We start from the raw sequence: 20,371 nt of genomic DNA on the forward strand, positions 1-20,371 counted from the left end.
TTATTTCAGGACATCAATAACACATTGAAGTCATTGGATATGCGTTTGACTACATTGTTTGAGAGACAGAAACATCTGGAACACAGGGACAATGAGCTCAGGCAACAGAAGAAGGAGCTTTTACAGCGAGCAAACAGGAGGAGTCAGCTGGAATCAAAAATTGGTGTGAAATGTGATAGGTAGGAATCAAGCCATATTATCTGTGAAACGTGAACAATTTTAATAACAAAGGTGTTTTGGCTTCCTCTTACTGCGGTGTGTTTTACCCTTAGAAAGTAGCCAATTGTTGAGCATCAGATGCAGGTGATAATCAAGACAAAGAAGGTACTTAGAAATGGTGGTACAGCCAATGTGCCAGAGAGATGGGATGTTATCCAGAGGGACTTGGACAAGGTTGAGAAGTGGGTCCATGTGAACCTCATGAGGTTAAACAAGGCCAAGTGCAGGGTCCTGCACCTGGGTCGGTGCAATCCTTGTTGTCAATACAGGCTGGGAGATATGTGACAGAGAGCAGCCCTGCAGGAAAGGACCTGGGGCTGCTGGTGGGTGAGAAGCTGGCCATGAGCCGACAGTGCGCACTTAGGGCCTGGAAGGCCAGTCGCATACTGGGCTGCATCCAAAGCAGCGTGGCCAGCAGATCAAGAGAGGTGATCCTGCCCCTCTGCTCTGGTGAGACCCCACCCAGAGTACTGTGTCCATCTCTGGAGCCCCCAACACACAAAGGACATGGACCTGTTGGAGTGGGTACAGAGGAGGGCCAGAAAAATGATCAGAGGCCCGGAGCACCTCTTCTACAAGGACAGGCTGAGAGAGCTGGGGTTGTTCAGCCTGGAGAAGAGAAGACTCTGGGGAGACCTTATGGTGGCCTTCCAGTATCTGAATGGGGCCTACAGGAAAGCTGGGGAACTGCTGTTTACAAGGATGTGTGGCAGTAGGATGAGGGGCAGTGGTTTTCAGCTCAAGCAGGGTACATTTAGGTTAGACATTAGAAAGAAGCTCTTTACTATGAGGGTGTTGAGATACTGGAACAGGCTGTCCAGAGAGGTGGTGACACCCCCGTCCCTGGAGACATTCAAGGTGAGGTTTGACTAGGCTCTGAGCAGCATGATCTAATTAAAGATGTCTCTGCTTACTGCACAGGGGTTGGACTGTATGACCTTTAAAGGTCACTTCCAAGCCAAACCATTCTATGATTCTATGAAATGAAGGTGAAAACAGTATTTGAGAAACAGTGTAACGATGTTCCAGATGGCTGCCTGAGTAAAATCATAGGATTCCAGTTAGAGGTCATTGCACTTATTTACTCAAACATTACCATAGTCTTCTGTCGTGGTGACACATAGCTAGATAACACCATAATGTACATAAATGGTACTAAGTAAGCATGTCAGGGATTGAGTTGGAGCCTGATTGCCCACTGTATTTGTCTAAACATATTTTTGGCTTTTGTGAACCTCTGCAGTTCTGACACTGCTTTGTCATAAGAGAACCTGAGCATGGTTGAGAAGTACTTGACTGAAGCTCGCACTCCCAGAAGGCAGTGTAGATGAGATTGGCCCAGACTTCACTCCCTCCACTCCTCTAAAACTGTCCTGGTACCTTTTGATATGTTCTTTTGCCACAAGACTCTTCATTTTCTGAAAGCTTGTGCTGGTTCTTGTGTACACAGATCTTGAGTTACTTCTGGTGCATTAAACTGAAAAGAGCTTGTTGGGAGTGGGGGGAATAAAATAAAAATAGGGCTACAGGGTTGTTGGGGGGACTAGACATCCTCCTGACCCCTGCCCTTCATTGATAAGATCGTAGAATCACAGGATGGTTTGGGTTGGAAGGGACCATAAAGATCATATCATTCTAAACCCCCCCACCATGGGCAGGGATGTCGTCCATTAGACAAGGCTTCACAAACCCCCCATCCAACCTGACCTTGAACACACAGTACTGGAGCATCCACAGCTTCCCTGGGCAACCTGTCCCAGCATTTCACCACCCTCATAGAGAAGAACTTCTTTCTTACATCTAATCTGAATCTGCCCTCTTCCAGGTTGAAGCCATTACCCTTCATCCTATGACTACAACGCCTTGTAAAAGGTCCATCCCCAGCTTTCCTGTAGGCCCCATTCGGATACTGGAAGGCTGCCATGAGGTCTCCCCAGAGTCTTCTTTTCTACAGGCTGAACAACCCCAGTGCTCTCAGCCTGTCCTTGTAGGAGGCCTCTACATCATACAATGTAGAGGATTCCTCCCCTTCCCCTCATTTGGTTTCTCCCCTCAATAGCCAATAGTAAGTTCTGCACAGCTGCAAAATGCTTTTCTACTGCATCCCATAATGTCTCCTGTACACGCAGGAGGCAACTCCTCGCAGTCCAGAGGGTGCTGTGGTGTTGAGTTTCACACCTGGACACTGGTGCTGAGGCTGTCCTGGGACAGGGTGTCACTTCATTTGGGTTTCTGCCTGCTAGGGTGATCCTCTGGACTCATGGAGTTGGGCATTTCATGGGCTGATGGCTCCTGTGATGGGGCGGGCGATGACCAGGGAAGGGCATTGTTTGGCCTTCCCCTGCCTGCTATTGTCTCTCCTTTTTGGGGTGGGCAGGTGAGCTTTAATTAAATAACCTAGCAGAAAGCCACTTGATCTCCTGCCATCCAGTTGTTTTACAGTTGGGTTCATCGGGTATGATGTACCCTTGGTAAATGCTTGCTGATTCTTTGCCCCCAGAATTGTCTTCTGAGGGGACTTGCTCCACAGTCTTCCCAGGGATCAAAGTAAGAGCAGTTATTTTTTAGTTTCTTGTATCATCTTCTTGGCATTTTTGGCCATTTTTTAAGATCTCCAGGTGCTTTGCAGCTCACTAAACATCATGATTATTTCATATGAATTTCTTCATAGTTATGTGTGTTTGAGTGAAAATTCTGGTTTCCTGCAATACATTGAGGACACAATTCATTTGCTAGTATGCATAGTAAGAATTGAGCAAACCAGCTGAACTCTCCTGTGTTGTATTGTTATAAGGAGCTAACAGCAGAAATAAATATGTAATAATTACACTGATTTCACTGATTTTCTTTTTTTTATCTGACTTTTACAGAAGTAAAGGAATATGGTTACTGAGTGATGCCATCAGTAGCTAAAATCAGAGTTTCTTTAATTAATTTTTTGTCTTTTGAATTTCTTAGGTTTAAAGTGAATAGATTGGGAATGTTTGCAATGTTTAGGTATATAAATTCCTATTCTTTCTGACTGTTGGGCCTCACCAAGATGAAGAATTTTTGTATTTTTGTATGATCTATTTTTAATTGGATTAATCAAATGTTGATTCTTTCCATAGTTTAAAACAGCTGGAACAAGATGCCATCAACTTAGAGAAGGAATCTCAACAGGCAAATGCAAAGATCAAAGGAATAAATATCCAAAAAGCAAAACTTGTTACTGAATTAATGCATCTCATAAAGGTATGTATTTTCAACTTGATATGCGTCCTACTATTGTGAAAAGTCCACTTCTTGTAACTAAAGTAGGAGGTCTGCAACATTTGGATGTGTTACTGTAAATGTTTACAAGCTAAGTTGCTTCAAGATAAACATCTTTTGCAGCTTATATAAAGGTGAATTTGTCCATCTGTCATTGATTGAATTTGTAGATCATTTGCTTGCATTGATTTCTGTACTAAAGTGTTATAATCCATGGTCTGATTCAGTGAATACAGAAATTAATTGTGTAACCATTTCAGCTGCTACATTTTTTGAATACTGTGCAATTCTGTGAAATGTTCCTTTCACCCTAGTTCATAATCTCCTCTTTTTTGTTATTTTTATTGAGAGAAATGGTAGTCATTAGTCATGTGAAAAACTGATCTGAAACTGTAAGGATCCGTGCTCGTGGGAGAGGGCTAGGACTGGAAAGCACTAAAATGTCAGGCTCCAGTGTCACGTTTTCTTTAACTCAAAGAAGAAGACAGCAGTCTGGACTTAATTGTTGCTTTAGCTTAGCCTATGAGCCCTAATAATGGGTGCTAGCACAAAGTGAATTTGCTTACTTTTATTTTTAATAGCTAAGAAGTAGGAAATGGTTACTTTTAGTTCCAAGGGAATCTGCTTGTGCTTTTCCACTGTGCAAGAAATGGTGCCATTCTTGAAACTGCTTGGAGCATGCACGTTGTTCCTTTGCCATGCCTTATGGATACTGAAATGTGTTGTTGCCTACCTGTGAAAAGAGTTGAATATTACCTTTGAAGTGAGGCCGATTTCAGTAAACTTCAATTGCTGGTGTTTATATAATAAACAAATAAAAAATATTACAGAGAGGTGGACTGTTTCTGCTTGTTGATAGGCGTGGACTGCAACAACTGGAGTGTTTCAGAGGTCACTTAGGTCAGCTAGCCAAAATAATTTTGAAAATGCCAAATGGCAGAAGACACCTGCCACATTAAAAGGGTTGCTTAGACTGCAGATTACTTTACAGAACTTAGAGAATTTGTGCAGGTAATAACACTACTGAAAAGTCACTCTTCTCAAAGCTATTGCAAGTGCTCTATTTCAAACAGGAATTTCTAGAATAAGCTTTTGACTTTTGTATTTGATAGCCATTTCCCAGGACATCAACTTTCCAAGCGTGTTGCTGTTGTAAAACACAGCCTAAGTTGTTCACTGACTGCTGTGTGACCTGCCTGAAGCAGTGTCTGAATCTCTTTTTCAGCCACCGTGGGAAAATGAATTTGACACATACTGTGTATTTCTCAGTATAGCAAGGGGTGTAGGGGAGATGGATAATATTTACTTGAAATAGTTACTGATACAAAAGGGATTCGTTTTGGTTGTGTATCAGCTTAATTTTCACTTGTATGCTGTAGGAAATGCATGCTAGTACATACTAAAGAGAAAAACATGTCTGATATGTTTTGTCAAAACTGTTGAAATCCATACATTTCTTGTTATCATCAAACCAAACTTCAAGAATGCTTCCACTTTTATGGGAGTCTTTGTACTTTCTTCAGGTTTTGTAGTTATAGTACTTGTAGGCTATTAAAGTGATAAAAACTTAGTTGTCTGTTTCAGGTTTACTCACTTCTGCCACAGAAGGAAATTTAAAGCATGTATGGGATTTGTGTGTGTTTGTCTGGTGGCAATATGATCAGGTATTCAAGAGTTCTGGAGCTTGTGTGGAGCAATTGATGAGAGTGACAGGCTGCATGTATATCTGCACAAATACACAAGGCAGAGTGTAGCTGGCACGTGCCTAGTACATGTCAATATTTCACAACCAGTTGACAGAAACAGCCTTGTTCCACTGTGTCAGAATATGGCACTGCTTTTGCATGTAGCTCTCTTCGTGCTGTTGTCTTTGAATAATCTTAACTTTTTCCATCTTTCACCTCCTTTCATTATTACTTTTCTTTCTCCAGTTTACTTCTCTGATAATTGTTTTTAAACTGTTTAAGTGGATTGGAAATTAATAAACTTATTCCTGTGTCCAAGTTCACACAGCAGGAAGTTTGTATTGCAACAGGAAAGATCTCAGCCCTTGGCTGGCTGTTGTGATCAGAAGCTAACACTCTCAAAACTTCATCCTGCAGGTCCTCTAGGTTTGTGGTTGGTATTTTGTCCTCCCTTTCACTAAGAGAGAGGATTTCTTTGTATTTATATGCTGATCACCCAAGGCAAAAACAAGGTTACTCCATGTTCTCAGTGCCCCATAATTTGACATTTGAAGCTACCCTTTGCACAGTCAAGAATACATTGCTGATTTATGGCAAAGTTGTCAAGTCAGGCTCTGGGAATCACTAAAGGCTGTTGTGAAACTTCCAAAGCAGAACCTCCTTCTGTTGTCATATGCTATTCCAGTTAAGACACAAGACACTAGAGTCACTGTACATCATGTCAATCATCTTGCACTGTAAGTGAGAGAGACATCTGTCTTACATGTTATTTTTTGACCTTTTTCCATCTCTGTGTGACATGTGAAGTTCACCAAAATCCACCTGTTGGATTCTGTTTCTCAGAAGGAATTGAGATGGCTTTGTCTTTTCTTATATTTAACTTGTGAGTACATGGTGTAAAGAAAGAGAATGTGATTTTTTGGTGTAAAATGGTTTGGTTGCAAGTAATATATGTATGCTTACAGATTAAAAGTACATGGGCACTAAACATCTTGAAGAGCTTGGGTCACTAGTAAGTCATCTTTCTTTTTCATGGAATCTGACAGACAGCAGTGTTGAGGAGCTGAACACAGTGTGAGATTATGTGCCATGACTAGAAAATGGATGATTTCTAAAGCCTGATATTGATTGTATCAGTTTTGGGTCTCTTGTGGGGAAAAAACCCCAACTTTTTGTGTTTTCCTGTTTAGAAATGCATGTCAATGAACATCCTTAAAGCAGATTTGATTCTTCAGAGTACTACAGTGGCTGCTGAGAAGAACAGACTAGCATCAGAGTATAAAGCAGCAAGTGTACAGCTAAAACTTGCAGAGGTAACGTTTTCCTTGAATACTGTCATATCTACTATGAAAATATCTTCTGTGGAAGCTTTATGATGTAGAAAACGATGCTTCTGTGTTTATTTAGAAATTATTATTGTTAAATATTCAGACTTCATTTCTGTGGGTTGATTTCAGCCTCTTCATTTAAAGCTGAAGAGGAGCTTGGCCTTCCTCAGTTCAGACAGCTGAGCTTCTGTGAAACTGTGCTGAACAGTCATGCCCCGGATATTTTTCTTATAATGCATAGTCTACGTAAAAAGGCTAGCTATTGTTTGAAAGTATTATTTTTCTTCTGAGTGTGTTGCAGACGAGTAGCCCAAATCCACATGGGAGATGCGAGCTCAAGATGAACCAGAAAGTCATGTATCAGAGTAGAGCAGAGGTGGTTTGCCTTTCTTTCATAGCTTATTTTCTCATACTGTGATTAAATACAGAGGCCAATTTTTGTATTTGTGTAGTAGTACAATCTTTCAGTGTAGTGGGGAATAGGCTGTCAAAGTACACAGTGGTAAGTTTTTTCCTTATCTTGCAAGAGTCGGGTGAACTATAACCAGTTAATTCAGCTAATAATAAGCTAATTCAGTTTGATCCACAAAAAAAAACCCCAAACATTGCGGCTAAGTTGGAAAGCAGTTCAAAAGGTAAGTGATCCTTATTTGGGATGGATATCTGCTTCCAAAAAGAATGACTTTGGCATGTGTCTAGAAAACCACTTGAGGTTACAGGTATCATCACTTGCGGGGAAATTAGGAACAGGAGAACTCACTAATGAGCAAAAATTAACTTGAAGACAGAGACAAGTCCAGCGTGTTACTTGGCAAGTCACAGTTGCGGCAGTTCGCTCACAGGATGCGGCTGCTACTCCGACTTCATAAAGATCCACTGCAAATCACTTCATTGCTAGAGCTGAGTAAGGAGTCAGAATTTATTATAAAGCCATGAGCCTCGTGTGAGTCGTGTGTATTGTCACTGGGAAATTTATTTCACGCTTTAGTTCTCTCTGTCCCCATTTTCATTGTTTAGGGAGTAGCTTGGGGTGGTGTGTAGCTAGATGTCTGGTCAGATCAGTAGGTAGAGCTTGTAAGCTAAATGCTTGATTAAACAAAAATTGTCTCCTTCCCTAGAGAAGAGGTCTTTGAGTCAGCTGAGGCCCCGATAGTCGTCACTAGTGGGTTACATTCGACCATGTAAATAGAGGAAATTATATCAGAGCTTGTGTTTTGGATGATTGCTTCTAGGAACGTTAGGACAGAAAAATACCTTTAAAATCACTAATCCCAGTGATTAGAATTTTGAGAAGTTTCACTGCTCTGGAGTTAAAAATCTTCTGAGTATTCAAGTGAATCAAGCTTTTTATCTACATGGAAATCCAAAGCCATGCTTCCCCATATACTGCATGTTAAGTCTTTGAATTAAGTCTTTGGCCCTTTTTTTTTGTTGTGTTTTTTGTTGTTGTTGTTTTGCTTTAAGACTTTTTTTAGCCTGTGTTGTGCTGCATATAATGTGTATTGTATACACAATGGTTTATTTCTTATTTTCTGCCTTAAGAGGTGCATTTTCTTGCGGAAAACTCAGTATTTTCTTTTTCTCAAATTAAGTTATTTGAAATAGTATGTTTAAATTGGGCCCTCCCTCCAACTTCACAGTGGCATTGTGTGTGATAATTTTTTTTTTCTACAGCAGTGTCCTGTTGAGGTGGCCTTGCTCTGAGGGTGCTGTCACAGTGCTGAAAGAAAGTTTGCAAACAGTTGCTGCATGTTTTTACAAAATAAATAGGCCTGCAAAACGGAGGAAGCCAAACAGAAATAGAAATAAGTGTATTATACAAAATCTGTGTAGTGAACTACATTGGAGCCTAAATGTTACAGTTATGGAGCCGTAAATGCTGTATAATCATCAGGCATTTTTGTAGGTCATTAGCTGATCATGATGCATTCATTGAAATTGGAGTGGTGGGTACCAGCCCTGAAAAATCATTAAACTTTGTAAATACTTAGCACTCCTGGTGTTTATCTGCCAAGCAATCTTGAGTCTTTATAATACCTGAGTAGACATCTGATTAAGTTTTGAAGCAAATACAAATTCCACTTCTTACATCTAAGAGAAGATCACATATGTTCCTTCTGTGAGGTCCTGGCAGTGTGATACTGTGGAGAGAGAATGTTTGTTGCTTTATGGTGTTGGGTTTTTTTTAAACCACTTAGGTAGAAAGGCCAAAGAAGTACATTTTCCAACAAGTCAAATTAACAACAACAGATTTATGGAATTTACATTTTGTCATTGCAGTTCAAGTGGGAGCCTTAGTGCTATTTTAACAACTCCTTGTATTTAATTTATTTAATGAGTCTAAAATGCAAATCTGTGTTTGTGACCCGTACTGAACGTTAGGGAGGGTTGTTAGTCCCATCTGCTCATTGGTTAATTGGCACAGTTGCCTGCATGTTTATGATGGTTCTTTGAAAGTCTTCCTAAATGACTTGCTTTGATAGCTTGTTAATTTTTGGATGATTTCGTGTAAATTTGTTTAAGTAATAGGTATTAATACTCATTATGTACATCGCAGAATTTGCTCCTTAAGCCAAGTTTTAAGAAAATGCAGATTCTGTTTTTCTGTGTATAAATTTCCAGACTTGAAATAACTAAATGCTGTCACCAAGCATGCATTCAAACACAACTTCATGAGAAAACACTGGATAATAGTAACTATCTTTTCTTTACCCAGCTTCTTATTTTGCACAAACCAAATTGCAGCACTGATGGGCATGACAGAATATGAATTTCTTGTGCGTGCAGAATATAATTGGTTTCTGCTGTTCAGTAGGTGCCTTTCAGGAAGCTGTAGTTGCAGCCTCACACTAGTACAGAACTCTCCTGAAGTACCTGGGCAAAGCTCTTTCCAAGTTGGTTCTTACTGTGTTGACTGAAACATGTAAAGCTCTCTCTGGGCTAAGATTTTTTCATTTCTGTTCAAAACAGTAATTCTGTCTACTGACAGTTACTTTTTTATCTAGATGGTTTTACTGAGGCACCCTCAGGAAATCAACAGGGATCTTAACATTGCCATGCACGTAGGGATATATAGGAGGGAAAGGGAAAAGGAATCAAACCTTTTGTGTTTTTATTTCTTTATATTTACCTAGCTTTTATTTAGCATGTGGCTAAATAAAAAACAGGATTTTTGACTTGACATATGCTGTAAGGAACAGCAGCCCTAATTCTTGAGTCAGGTGTGAGAACTCCATTGATGATCACTCATGATCATATCTGTTACTACTGCTTCTGTTGTATTTAGTAAGTAAAGATTAATTAAATTGCCAGAAAGTAATGTGAGTTGCTTATCAGTGCATGTGTCCTGTGTTCTAAAAATGTGGCATCGACATTTATCTAACTGCATCATCTCCAAATGAACACTGGAGGGCTCCCATATGTAATGGAAGTATACAGAGCAATAAAAAATTGGAATATAAAGCTCTCCCAGCTCTAGAAATATAACTAAACTTTTCAACCTGTGAGAAGAAAGTTCTGAAGCAAAATACAGTGCATATAGGTTTTGAGTTAGAACTTTGTGCCTCTGAAAAAAGTTAAAACTCTGTATTCCTAAGCTGTAACTGCCTGTTAAAAAGATGGATTGCATGTGTAATCACTGTATAGTAAAATCACTTGAATTAAAAGCTCCAGTGTCTTGGTATGTACCCATTTCCACTTCTAAGTGGTGGTGGTGGTTCCCAGCTGTCTGCAACTGAGTGATCACCTGAGCTGGGGGACAACATCAAGCAGTTACTCCCAGGCACTGCCAGCTCAGCAGCAGTTTGAAGGAAGCAGGAGTTCTGAGGTAGGGACTGCATGTGACTGACATTTCTAGGGGCAAAGGGGAAGAGATACTTAAGGCTCTCCAAGTTTTTTTGCCTGAATACTGATTATTTGAGATAATCTTGGTGTTTCATGAAGGTATCACATTTATAAATGCAAGGTTATCACAACAGTAGTCAAACTACAAGACACAAAAAGTCTTAGAGCTGGATTGGTCACTTACCTGTAGTAAGTTCCAGAGAGTTTAGGCTTGAGGCCACGGTTCAAAACTAGAAACTATACCTGCTTTTCACTTACTTTTCAGCACTAGTTGAAAAATTATATGCTCCCGTTTTGTGTTTTGCTGGCTGTATTACACAGGCAGAACAGAAAACAGCAAAGGAAACATTTCTGATTGTGAAATTATGATGTTCACTCTGTAGAATTTCAACTAAAATACCATTCAGTGTGCATCATGTCCACTATGTTCTCCCAAGCAGATAAACACAGTTGAAAGGGAGCTAATAAAAAAGGCTCGCAGTAGCTGTGCTTTGGCTTCTGGGGGAATTTCCTGTAAAATAATCTGGTTTGAGACATATCCTGAATCTACATGCACACTTGTCTAGTTGAGAAAATAAATTTACCTACATTACAAGAATATGCTTTTGATCAGTTTTCCTTGATTCCTATTGACTTTGAGCAGAGAGGCAGAATGAGTTCTCTGTGTTGAAACAAAGGTTTTCAATCTTTAAGCAGTCTGATTTCACCTACCTTCTCTGATTCAGATATTGTTTGCTGTCACTGTGCTAGTGTCACCCCTGGAAATTTATAACAAAGTAAAGAACAAAATGTATGTATTAATATCTTTTCTAACAGCAACAATTCCATGAACTGGATGATAGGAAACGAGTTCTTGCAGAAAACTCCAAGGAAATGCTGAAAAAAGCTCGACAGGTCTGCAAAATGAGTCCATATCAAGAACTTCCAAGAGAGTTTCAAACTGTATGTACAAAAACCTATCTTCACTTATCTCAAATTTTGAGTGATGTATGACATTCTAACTTCTCAAGCAAAGGCTATTATATATTTTATGTTAGAAGGCTACCAGTAAAGGATGATGGGTACTTCTAGTGTTGACTCACATGTTGTCACTTAGTCTTTTAAAGTACTTTTAAATAATGCTGGGATATCCTCCAACTATCATTTTCTTCGCTGTACAGAGGAGAGAAAATTTGATCTGAAATTTCAGTTAAAATACATAGTCTCATGTTCACAGAAATAATTAGAGGCCTTATTTTTCTAGCTTCTTGCTCTAGTGGAGCAACACAAAAGAATAGAAACCTGGGCCTGCCTGGTCTTCCCAGAGGTCTTCCCAGCCTCTGGAAACATTTCAATGGCTTAACTAGTATAGGCCCGGGCTTATACCAAGTCTGTGAGCATCTATACCTCCACTAAGTAGGCAACTAAGGCGCAATTAGTTGTGTATCTTTGTTAGGTAGTAGCACTTTTGTGTCCAGAATAGTTTGTGAGGGAATCGTGCTGTGTTTAATTTTGAACATTTGACATCCTAGTTAAAAGTAATACAAATATTTTATGACTGACTTGATTTCTTTTTAGCAAGCTTCATTAGCATTGCTGTGTTACACATGCATCCTCTCTCTTGTAGGCTTTTCAGGCTCTAAAAAAAAACGAACACAGTGGAGGAAATTGAAGCTTTTCTGAATGAAGAGAAAACCAGGGCCTCCTGTTTCACAGGCCTGAATGCTTCGGTATGTTCACTGCTTTCCCTGTACCCTCCCTTCCTCCCCCTCCACTCATATTGTACTTGCGTCCCACTCGGTGCTAGATCTCTTGGTATAATAAGCTAGACAGCAGGAACAATGTGCTGTAAATGCCAGATTCTGCATCTATTAGAATTTTAAGTAGGTTCTTCCAAAAGAACAGTGTGTTCTGTGCCTTTTTTTAAAAAAAAAAAGAAGTTGCAGTAACCTGAAATAAGCAATGCTTTACAGTTTCTTTGCTTAGAAGGTAGAAATGTATGTGGTTCAGTGGGCAGTGCAATAATCTGTATAATTGTGTTTCAACAGAATCAATGCAGTGTGATATTTTTATAGTCAAGGTTAGAATTGGCAAACATTTCGTTGACTGCTTGGGTTTTTTTATTCTGGCAGGTTGTTGATGAATACAGTAAGCAGACACAAGAAATAGAGCAGTTGACACAGTATCTAGAGGAAAAGAAAAATGAATTGGATAACTATAAGCAAAACATTTCAAAGGTAATAACTGAAATTATTGCTCCTTTATCAGTATGTCTTTATTAGAGTAGAATGTATGTACAGAAATAAAGGGTAACGGATTCCAAGTTGTCTTGAGTGTAAACAGGGATGTTAGCTTCTGTAATTGTGGTATTTTTTAATTTAAGTACTATCTCTGAAGGAAAACTCTGTTAATTAAAAACAGGTTTACATGATTCTGTATTCCTCCAGGTCAAAGAAAGGTGGCTAAACCCATTGAAAAAGCTGATTGAGAAAATTAATGAGAAGTTCAGTAACTTCTTCAGTTCTATGCAGTGTGCTGGTGAAGTTGATCTGCATGTGGAAAATGAGGTATGATTTATTCTTCATATGGAAGAATAATGTCACATATCATTTTTGCTTATCTATTGCTAAAGAAAAAACAGCAAGTCATCTGGATTCTAGAAAAGACTTTATTTTAAAAAATAATGAAAACTGATGAACATGGGGTTTTTTTACACTAAAATGACTTACCAGTCTGATTAAAGGAAAATGGGTCTTTGTCCAGGTGCATAGGACTTCAACTCACTGACTTTTGGAAGCTTTACTTTAGCTGTAACTCAGACTTAGTAAGTTAGCAGTTTAATTTTACATTTTTAGCTAATTAGTGCTATTATCATTTGGTGGCTGAATCTACTGTTATCAAGTGTTGTATTGATTTGGTTCTACATGTAGTTTCTACTGAAGCCCGCTGGCATTTTGTCCTGTTTGAAAGAAGGAATCATTTGGCCCAATCTGTTACTCTCTCAGTAATGTTTATAGGCAGGGTTTATCTCTGATGAAGAGTTTGAAGTACCAGTACTGGGGAGAAATAGTGCAGTAGACTGAAGAGAAATTGGGTATCTTGTTTTAAACTGATTTCTTTAATGAAGATTTTAATACTTTGATACATAGTGCATAAACTCCACAACAGTGTATGTCGACACTTAAACTTTTTTTTTCCTGTTGTAAATTACTCAGGCAGCTTTTCTTAGAATATCTGAAGTCGTAGTCATTATTGAGGGCAGAGTAGTGACTGACAAGGCTCTTTACATGTACTGTGTAAAATCTTTACAAAGAAACTAGTATTGTGAAACAATAGGACATTAAAATGTGGGCTTTTCAGTGCTTTCTGTTAGTTACTTAGAGTGTCAGATCCACATTACACAAATACTATCTTTTATCTAAAAGTGAGCTGGGATAGGGTACACAGAAAAACAGTAAAGCAGTTTAAGAGCAAAGGAAGCCTGGGCTGTCTTTCTGAATATCTTCTTTGGAAGGTCTTGCCTTTCTCTTGCAAAGATGTCACAAATGGTTTAAGAGATTAGGTAGTGGTGATGTGCCAATGACTCACTTCTTCCTCAAGGGTTCAATGCCTGTAATATGGAGAGGTGGATACTCTGTTCTAGACCTTGAACTACTTACCTGTCTTCTCTGCAGGAGACTTTTTTGCCCTGACCTGTTAATATCAAAGGAGAGACGCTTGAGGGAGAATTATCTTTGTTAGAAGAGTTCCTGTGACACTGAAATTCAAGCCTCTGTTACCCTGCCCTTCAGGAACCTAGAGATCTGACGATGTCCTTGGTGGTAGTACCTACTGTGTGAAACACTTCACTGAGTTCTTCCTTGACATCTTAGACGAAACCTCAGTGAACATTCTGACTTTCCTTGGTAGCACATGGTAACCAGAATTCAGAGTGCTAGCAGTGAGTAACACTTACAGTCCTCAGTTCCCCGTAGGGAGTTGTGAGCATCATTCTTGATGGGTCCTGGAATATCTGTCAGTGATATGAACTGGCATTCCCAGTTGTCTGGCAACAAAGGCCTTACTTTCTGATGCCATTGCAGCTGTGCTGGAAGGCAGATCTTTTTTACTGGAGGTTTTGCCAGGCTACCTTGTACACTTCTCAGAGCCTAGTGTCAATCTGTGCCAATGCTTCTGAAAGTATAGTGGGCCTAGAGGCCTTAGATCCCGTTTTTTTATTTCTCCTTACATGAAGTCATTGTGTTCTTGATGTCCCACAGCCCCAGCCCTTTCTGAAGAGTATAGCAAAAACTCTGCAAGTGTGTGTTAGAGAAGAAAGAGGAACTGAACTGTGAACTCAACTAATTGTGAACTTCACTGTGCTCAGTCTTCCTGTTCATAACAAAGCCAGACTGTTGTCCTGCTGAGATTTATCCTGACAGTCAAGTACCAAATCCTCATAGAATGGAGGAAGTTCATCTAAGCTATGGTGTTGTTATCTGCACAGATTAGGAGAGTCTCTTATTAGTTCCTCTTAAAGTAACACCTCCATAAAGGTCAGTGCAGCAACATGCTTTGGTTTTGAAGATTTGCTCCATGATTTTCCTTGTTTGGCTCCTGATTATCAAGCATGGCTATCAAACTACAATCTGCAAATCCAAGAAGCTAATTACTATTCTGATAAACTGCATTAAATGCCAAAGAAGAAATTTTTTCCACATTGGAGGAGAATGAAATGGTAACCAGTACCAGCTTGCAAATAGTTCTAGTTGCATTAAGCTTTGTTTCCCTCCAGTGTGTCTGTCATGGTAATACTGCAGTCCTTCTCAAGGCAGGTCTTCAGTTTGTCTTTGGAAGTGCCAACCTGTTGCTAATAGGGGAAACACTGAGGACAGGAAAGGTGACCTGTTGTCAGAATTGGAAAAAAGTTGGCACTTAGCAAAGAGGAGTTTATAACTGTCAGGTCACTTCCATTCTTTCCCATAGCGTGCATGCATTTGCCTCAGGTGGTACATCAGGAGCACCAGAGTTTTGTAGTGCATTAAAAGTAAATACCAGTGTAAGACCTTACGCTTTTCAGTGCTGAGGATATTTGTCCACCTGCAGGTGTAGAAAAACACAAGGAACACCACAAGATGGGTTGTTGTTCTGATTTAGCAGATTAACTGGTCTGAGAGGATTTACTAAATGCTCTCCAGTGTTATATGGTCTGTACATTACCCATTGCAAAGCAAGACCTGAAGGTAGCAAAGAAACTGAAACTTGCTCCTACAGACCTGAGGTCTCTTAAGGCAGTGATTTTTGTTTTGGTGTGTTGTTTGTTTGGTTTTTTTTTCACTGCCTGGTGGCTTTTAGACCTTGTTCTTCATAAAAGCCAGCCCTTCAGTGGGACTCTGCTCTGTCAGGTTACTGTGGTTCACATGCATTTTGGTGACTGTGGAATGTGGCAGTCTGAACCAAACTGGCATGTGACAGCTTCTATGGGATGGGCTTCTTACTGTCTCCTTGCTGCAATTTTTCCTTCTACATCCTGAAGTATTCTGTGAGTAATCATCAGGAACCATCTCCACTCTTTTCTTCTACCCTAGAATGGTAGTGACTATGAATAGACCTCTTGGAACTCATATTCCTGAAACCTCCGAATCTTCCCTGTAGCTCTCATTAACTTGATAGGTGCACATAAAGATTGTGCCTTATGTAGACCAAACAATTGGCAAGCACTTAGTGTGGGTTTTATTCTTTAATTTGCATGTCATTATTAAATAAGCAGCAGTACAGAGAAGATGAGTTTAACAGGTACTGGCTCTTTTCTAGGAGGAGTACGACAAGTACGGGATTCGCATCAGAGTCAAATTCCACAGCAGCACTGAGCTGCGTGAGTTGACTCCCTACCATCAGAGTGGGGGTGAGAAGAGTGTTTCCACCATGTTGTACCTGATGGCTCTACAGGAACTCAACAGATGTCCTTTCAGGGTTGTAGATGAAATAAATCAGGTGAGGATCAATAGTGCAGCATATCGCTTCTTACCATACAAATCCTTATGACGTGGTGGAAAGAACAGACCATTTTTGTTTCTTTCAGGGAATGGATCCAATGAATGAGAGAAGAGTTTTTGAGATGGTTGTGAAAACTGCTTGTAAAGAAAACACGTCTCAGTACTTCTTTATTACACCAAAGGTGCGTGGTGGAAAATAGAATTGAAATTTTGTGTGATAATATTTCCTATAAATGCTGTGTAACCTACCTCTTTTTTACCTAAAAACTGAAATGGTAACAGTGAGAGAATTTGTCCATTTTAAGGACAGCACTGCCAGGAATTCAGACAACTTATACCAAGGCTTGTCTAATCAGAGACACATTCTGAAATTGTGGCCTCTGTGGAAGGTATCACAGAGTTAACCACCGGTTTTCATAGGGGTACCATGTAACACGGTTGTCAAATGTAACGCCTCTAGCTCACACAGATTTGGGATTGTAGCAGAAACCAATTTCCAAACAAATCAGATACTGATAGTGGAGTGGGGTAGTGCTGATGATGTCAAAAGAACTAAAGGAATCCCACAGTAATGGGGGAAAACTATTAAAGTAATAACCTGAGATTTATAAGCTCAGAAACGGTCGGTGGAGAATGGCTTGGAGAGGACTTTTCAGTCAAGAATGACCAGTGCTTAATTGTGCTCTTCTGTTAAAACTATTTACATACTAGGTGATGTGGTGCTGTGGCTTCAGAGGACTAGTCAATAGTGTGGCCATTCACCTGCACCTTCAGCAGAGGCTGGTGTTATGTTCAACTTGATCCAAGACAGGTTGAACCTGTAAAGGATACTTGTGTACTGAAGAGGCAAGTGTTCAGGAAAGGGCGATGCAGTTTCCAAGATACCAGTTCTCCTGCATCACATCCTTCACTGTATGTTAGAAAATCTGGCTGCTGTGTGCTATTTTTTTCGGTAGTTGAAGGACCTGAGAAAAAGCAACTACAGCACTTACCTGACTTTTCAGTCACATAGGACAGAAAAGTGGCAGGTGATGCATGTTGCTCCTTCTTATTTGCAGTATACTTACACCACACAGTTTTGTCATCTCTTGTCCACATGACTTCTTTCTTATTCTGTGTGTTATCTATCCCCTCTTGCCTTCTTGTGATTTCTTTCCTTATTGGATTTGCTTTTCTGTGCTCTCTCTTACTTTGAGAAATGAGAGTGGTTTGCATGTTGAAAGGATAGAGATGGTTCTACTAACAACAATGCTTCTCATGTATCAGGAACTGTAGAAAGTTACTGTCTAGGGTTCAGCGTCTGCTTTACAAATTGTACTCATTGTCAAATTACTAATACCAGAGAAGGGGGGAAACTGAGTGTGCAGAGCTAACCAGAATAATCAGAGTAAAAATGAAAGAGCTGAAGTTAAAATTTCAGAGGCTTAAAAAAAACAAAAGTCCATTTACCATTATGGTAAGAGGAAGATCGGGAAATGTGTTGCCCCAGTAACCTAATCAAGCAGCAAGAGATGGCACCGTGAAGAGGTGGCTGGAGGTATTTCTTCATTCTTTCCTCTTTCTCATGCTCTCTCTCAATGAACTGCAAGTAGGTAATCACAGCCATTAACATGGTGAAGTTGCAGTGGCCTACCACAAAGATCACTACTGAGCTAGCACTTCATGTAAAAGTTTTATCCAATGAGAAAGTGTGAGTGAGCTGCATCAGAGGATGGTTAAAAGGCTGTACAGAGCAGGCTGAGAAAAGGCCACATTCCTCAGTTCCAGTGGCTTAGTGCTGCTCCTGAGCCTATGTTATTTGTCATCACTGGAAGCAGGTATGTGATCACATACTAGAAATTATGACAGATTGTCATCCTAAGCAAAGTTCCATCTATGTATCCAGTGGATACAGGAGAAGCTGTTATCATGGAGGTTTTCAGTATGCTGACACTTTCCCCAGTTACATTTTTAAACAAGCTGCAGAGGGTAGGGGGTGTCGATTACTATGCAGTAGAATTGGTGAAGAAAATTGTATTCTGAATAGTTGTGATTCACTGTCAGAATGAGTGGATGAACTGCATGTGTTCCTTAGGAGTGAGTCTTGGGCTTGAAAACTAGTATTTTTAATATCTATGCTGCTGAAACAGGTAACTTTTATTAAATGTGCGGGTAACCACCATGTTGGGAGTGAGTGCTTCTTTGCTGTAGAGCAGGATTAGAATTCAAAACATCTTAGACTAGGTAACTTCATTTGAAAATGGGATGCGTTTCAGCGCAGACAAGCATGGGACGTGGTATTTGAGGGGGAAAAGTCAACAACAGGATCTGGCCTAAGGCATACTAAATGACTGGGGAGAGAGAAGTCACTGTGGATGACAAGTTGAGCACCCGTTGCAAGTACATTGCTAAAAGTCATCCTGAGCACTGCAGAGAACTCTACAGCTTGCATGACACTTGTGAGTCAGCTGGGCTTGTGCCTGACATGATTTGGACTGCAGTAGGTGTCCAGCTTTGGCTGTTACACTTCAGAAAAGCAGTATGGTGGCTTGAGTCACTCCAGAAGACAGCATTACAGCTTCTAAGAAGTTTTGAAAGTTTTGAGTTTCCTCTAGTGGAAATCGCTTAGGTCAGAGGAGCGCGAGGCTGAAAAGAGACATAATAATTACACCCAAATAACTGACTTCTGCTCTGCCCTGGCAAAAAAATGGGAAAACAGCCAGTCCTCTCTGACCGTTCTGGATGCAGCAAGAAAGTAGTGACTTCATTTGCTGCAAGAAGGTACAGGTTAGATACAAAGATGTTCTCAGTAAGAGCAGTGAAGCATGGAAATGGCTTGAAGAATGGGTGGAGACTCTTCGGGTTGTTCTAGGAACAAATACACACCATCTGTCAGAAGGGGTATAATCCTGCTGGAACTGAACTCTTGAGATCTAAGTCTTTAAGCACACCTCCTTCACCTTATTTAGGTAATGGGAAGCAATCTCCTCTAGCTATTTTGACTTTGGTTTTTGTGTTTTTCACCAGCTCCTGCAGAATCTGACTTACAATGACAAGATGACAGTGTTATTTGTCTACAACGGACCTTTTATGTTGGAGGCAGACAAATGGAACTTAAAGGCTTTCTGTAGGCGGCGGCGGCGGCTTGGAAGGATGGATGAACAGTGATACATACATATTGGTTATATATATGCATATATATATTTATATAGGGTTTGTAGAACTTTCAGGAGCGTCTGGTTTTAAGGACTTGAGAACTTGTGAAACGTGAGAACCTGCAAAGAACTGGAGGTTAAGAACTTTGATTCTTAAAACTTGTGCAGAAGTGTAACACATTTGAAGTACCTGATGTTTTTTCAAATCTTTCATAGTGACCTCTTTCTCCCAAGAACCTACTTTTTCTCAATATTCATTTTAAATAAAAAGGAAATTTCTTGTATTTTGTTACTTTACCTCTAATGTAAGATCAGAAGTTCAGTTAATTTTTCTGGGTTATACTGGACTAAGTCTGTGTCTGTTTGTTTCGGTTTTTTTTTCCAAAAATTGGAATGTGCTTTCAGTAATTAGTGCTTCGCTAACACAGTGGAGGACATTCTCCAAACTTTTCCTATTGAAATGTCAACTTTTTGAATTAATAAATATGTGTAGGAATAGGAAAAGACTAGCTTGTAAGAAGCTATGCATTGGGGTTTTTTTGTGAAAATATACCTGAAGTTAATATAAAGAATATGCTATTGTTCAAGTAATATACTTTATTATTGTTATTTGTTATTTTTGAATGAATGTTCCATTTTATATTCCTGGAAAAAGAAAGTGTTTATTTTTCTAGCAAGGCTGTGTCACAAGGATACTGACAAAGAGGCAGATGTTTTTGAAACAATGAGTTAGTTAGCTTGCAGAAGTAAAAGTAAGCAATATATACCTTCTTGGGGTTTGGTGGTTATTTTTATTGGGGGTTTTTTTTGGTTTGTTTTTTTTAAGTAAGACTTGATACAGTTTTGGTAATAGATGGAGAGGAATAGTCTGCTGATTTCACGTGACAGTTAAAACCAAGAGGCTTTTTTAGAAAGGTTCATCTGCATTGGAGTGATGGTATAGCCAATGGCTTTTC

The 20,371-nt window shown here is 39.7% G+C and overlaps 1 protein-coding gene across 1 annotated transcript in view; it reads left to right on the plus strand.

The window, feature by feature from the left end:
- SMC5 (structural maintenance of chromosomes 5) overlaps positions 1 to 19,428 on the plus strand; it is a gene marked incomplete at its 5' end in the record, with an annotated part of 34,681 nt that extends 15,253 nt beyond the window's left edge. The window contains 11 exon segments of the mRNA XM_008944670.1: positions 10 to 179; positions 3,330 to 3,453; positions 6,347 to 6,469; positions 11,144 to 11,269; positions 11,934 to 11,948; positions 11,950 to 12,036; positions 12,439 to 12,543; positions 12,754 to 12,873; positions 16,100 to 16,279; positions 16,368 to 16,463; positions 19,288 to 19,428. Of these exon segments, the coding sequence (XP_008942918.1) occupies positions 10 to 179; positions 3,330 to 3,453; positions 6,347 to 6,469; positions 11,144 to 11,269; positions 11,934 to 11,948; positions 11,950 to 12,036; positions 12,439 to 12,543; positions 12,754 to 12,873; positions 16,100 to 16,279; positions 16,368 to 16,463; positions 19,288 to 19,428 (1,287 nt within the window).
- Positions 19,429 to 20,371: the final 943 nt, after the last annotated feature.

This window comes from Merops nubicus, unplaced genomic scaffold (genome assembly GCF_000691845.1).
Source record: "Merops nubicus isolate BGI_N331 unplaced genomic scaffold, ASM69184v1 scaffold4557, whole genome shotgun sequence".
In the NCBI taxonomy this organism is placed as follows: domain Eukaryota; kingdom Metazoa; phylum Chordata; class Aves; order Coraciiformes; family Meropidae; genus Merops; species Merops nubicus.